Raw genomic sequence first — 2,996 nt, forward strand, 5'->3', positions numbered from 1 at the left:
CGGGCGGCGGCGGCGGGGCCGGCTGCGGGGGGGCGGCCGGCTGCGCGGGGGCGCCGCCCCCCCCACCTCCCCCGTCCTCGCCCGCCGTGGGGGCGGGGGGCTCCCCCAAACCCAGGAGGCAGAGCTGATCGAGAGCCAGCTGAAGGGCGCGCTCGTCTTCCAGCAACCCTCGGTCCTTAGCGCTTCCCCCGAAACATCCTAGTTCTCCAAAGCCCCCATTTCTTTCCATTATTCCAGATACCACTAGACTAGGCATGGCGAAACAAAAGCTGGGGGAGAGAGGGAGAGAGGTGGTGGAAGGGAAAAGAGGAGCGAGGAGGGGAGGGGAGAGGAGGGGGGCGTGTGGGGAGGGGGGAACAAAGAACTGGGGAGGGGGGAAGAAAGCGAGATAGAAAGATAGACCCTCCCCCTAAGCCCCCCTCCCCAAACACCCTGTAACCCGACTCCCCTCGCCCCAGCCCCCGGGGTGGGGGTGGGGGGAAAGAGAAGCAAAACCGAGGAAGCAGCTCTCCTTTCCTCTCCGGGGGTGACGGGGGGCGGGGGGCTGCGGGATCTCTGCCCCCACCCCTCCCGCCTCCGACCCGGGCGGCTCTAGACCCCGCCGTCCAGACGCCCCTCTCGGGCTCCCGCACCAAGCCCCGGTCCGGGAGCGGCGCCCAGTGGCCCCCAGGCGAGCCCAGCCCCTTCCAGCGCTCAAACTCTTTTGTTTTAAATGAACTGGATGGAGCAGCATGGAACTGCGGGGGGGCCGCGGGGGCGCCCGGGGCATGCCGGGAGTTGTAGTTTCCCGCCCTCGGGGGCGCGGGCTCCGGCTGCCAGCCCCGCGGAGGATGGGGACGTGCCTTCGGTCCCTAGCCCCGCTCGGAGGCGAAGCGGGGGGCGGGGTGGAAGGCGAGGTCCCTAATTTCTCCGAGGGGCGGGCGCGGGGGACGGAAACGGAGCGGGTTGGAAAAGGCTAGCGGAGCGCCCCCTCCCCAGACGGGGTCCCCCCCACCGCCACCCCTACCCCCACCCCCGCCCCCGCCCCCGCCCGGCCGGCCCGGGTCCCCCCTTCTTATGGTAATGAGGGGGCGAGGGGCGGGAGCCGCCCGGCCGGGTCGCCGCGGCCCCCTCCCCGGCCTCGCCCCCTCCCCGCGCGCGGCCTCCCCGCCCCTCCCTCCCCCGGAGTCGTCCCGGCTGCGGGCCGCGGGGACAGCCTCTCCGCAGAGCAGACAAAGCCCGCAGCGCGATGCGGGCGCCGCCGGGCCGTGCGCGCGGTGGAGGCCAGGATGGGCTGCGGGGCTGGAGGGCGGGACCCCCTGGCAAAAGACAGGGTGCGCTCCCCACCGAGCGGCAGGCCGCCCCCCATGCCCTCCCGCCCCCCAGTCTCGGAGATCTGAGCGGCACCGACTGGGAGGTGAGTTAGTTCTCGTCCTTCCGAGCGGCAGAGGGGAGCGGGCGGACTGTGGAGGATGGGCGGGTGCAGGGAGAGGGGGAAGCGGAGGGCCGGGAGCGGGGAGGCAGGGGGAGTCTTAAAGGCAAGATGGAACTGAACGGTTTCGGGGGAGAGCCCTGAGCTCAGGGCTCGGCAGAAGGAGGGAGGGGAGACGGGGTCGACTCGGGACCCAAACTTGCTTCAGGCCCGGGCCCCGCAGACGGCTGGGGGTTGGGGGGGTCTGCTCTTTGGCCTCCACCATCATTCCACGCGGCTCCCGCCCCCCCCCCCACTGAAAACCCATTACTGCAGCTCCTTTGACTCTGGACATTTGGTGAAAGTAAAAAATAAGTTTTTGAGGCATGAATTGGACTGTAGGGTACTTCTGGAGGGAGTTCGGGAAGTCGGAGTGTGATGCGGTGTCTCCTCCCCTCCTCCCCGTCCCCTGGACCTCCAGCCTCTCTTTTGTCGCCTTTCTCATGCCGGGTCTCTGAGACCACGGAAGAAGACGCTGCAGCTTGAGGCCTGGAGGCTGGGCTTTAAGGAGAATTTCCCAAAATAACTGTTTGGGAATGGGTGGGTGAGCCTCCCGTGGCAAGGTGTCCTTTTCTGGGGTGCCTTGGAAACCAAACATCTGAACTGGTTTGTGAGGTAGAGTCCTGCCTGGAGGCAGGGAGCCAAGGAGTTGGTGGCCTCACAGAGGCCGCACTGTGAGGCCACGAGGGCCAGCTGTGCAGCCCAGCTCACTAAGCGGGTTCTTGGGAAGAGTGGGTTTGAGCACCGTGGAGAGGATGGGGGCCCTGGAGGGTCTCAGGAGGGGTTGGCACCCTGCCCGGCTCCCACTCCTGCTCAGCTCAGCTCAGCGGAAGGTCTAGGGGAGGGGAGCCTGCGAGGAGCCCCTGGAGGGCCTCAGCGTTGGGCAGGGGTTCCCCCTGGATGGGGGAGGTCACGTAACATTAACAAGCTTTATGGCTTGAGTGGGAGAGGGGGTGGAGAGGTGGGTTCTTGTCCCTGGTCCCTCTGCCCCAGGAACAGGGATTGGGGAACCTGTGCCCCTGGGGACTGGGGGCTCTCACGGGGAGGGGGGCTCCTACTCTGCGGCCCGGGTGATTGGTTTTCACCTTAAGAGAAATAGCAGCCAGCTCCATGGGACTTACTGTGAGCCAGGCGTTTTTGTCACCAGCTGGTCTGAGCCTTCCTGTCCCCACCGAAACAAGATTCCCCCTTGACACCCAGCCCTGAATTTGCCCTGCTTCCCCCTTCCTCTCTACTAAGCTAATTAAAGCAGGAGGTTAATGACCAAAGAAGCCTTGGGGATTTGGCCAGGGTGGAAAACAAAGGACAGAAACAAGTGTGTGTGAGTGGGGAGGGGGACAGCTGCTGAACGGGAAGGGGTAGATTAAGGAGCGGGGTAGGGGAGGCGGAGGTCCCTGCGGGGCCCACCTCACACAGCCAACAAAGACGAATCAGCCCCTTGGATGTGTTCATGCACCCCGCGTCCATCCTCGGGGTCCCGCTGAGGCTCCAGACCCATACCCGAGGCTGGGAGAGGCAGAAGTGAAGGCGTGTGGCTGGAGGACAG

General features: G+C 66.4%; 1 protein-coding gene across 1 annotated transcript in view; it reads right to left on the reverse strand.

The window, feature by feature from the left end:
• The window catches only part of LOC111138816 (mex-3 RNA binding family member A), a 4,997-nt gene extending 4,741 nt beyond the window's left edge, over nt 1–256 (reverse strand). Inside the window, exon 1 of the mRNA XM_022490719.1 lies at nt 67–256. Coding sequence (XP_022346427.1) covers nt 67–256 — 190 coding nt within the window. The remainder of the gene's footprint in view (nt 1–66) is intronic.
• Between the last annotated feature and the right edge of the window lie 2,740 nt (nt 257–2,996).

This window comes from Enhydra lutris, unplaced genomic scaffold, assembly GCF_002288905.1.
Source record: "Enhydra lutris kenyoni isolate GAN:26980312 unplaced genomic scaffold, ASM228890v2 scaffoldscaffold94, whole genome shotgun sequence".
Taxonomy (NCBI): Eukaryota; Metazoa; Chordata; class Mammalia; order Carnivora; family Mustelidae; genus Enhydra; species Enhydra lutris.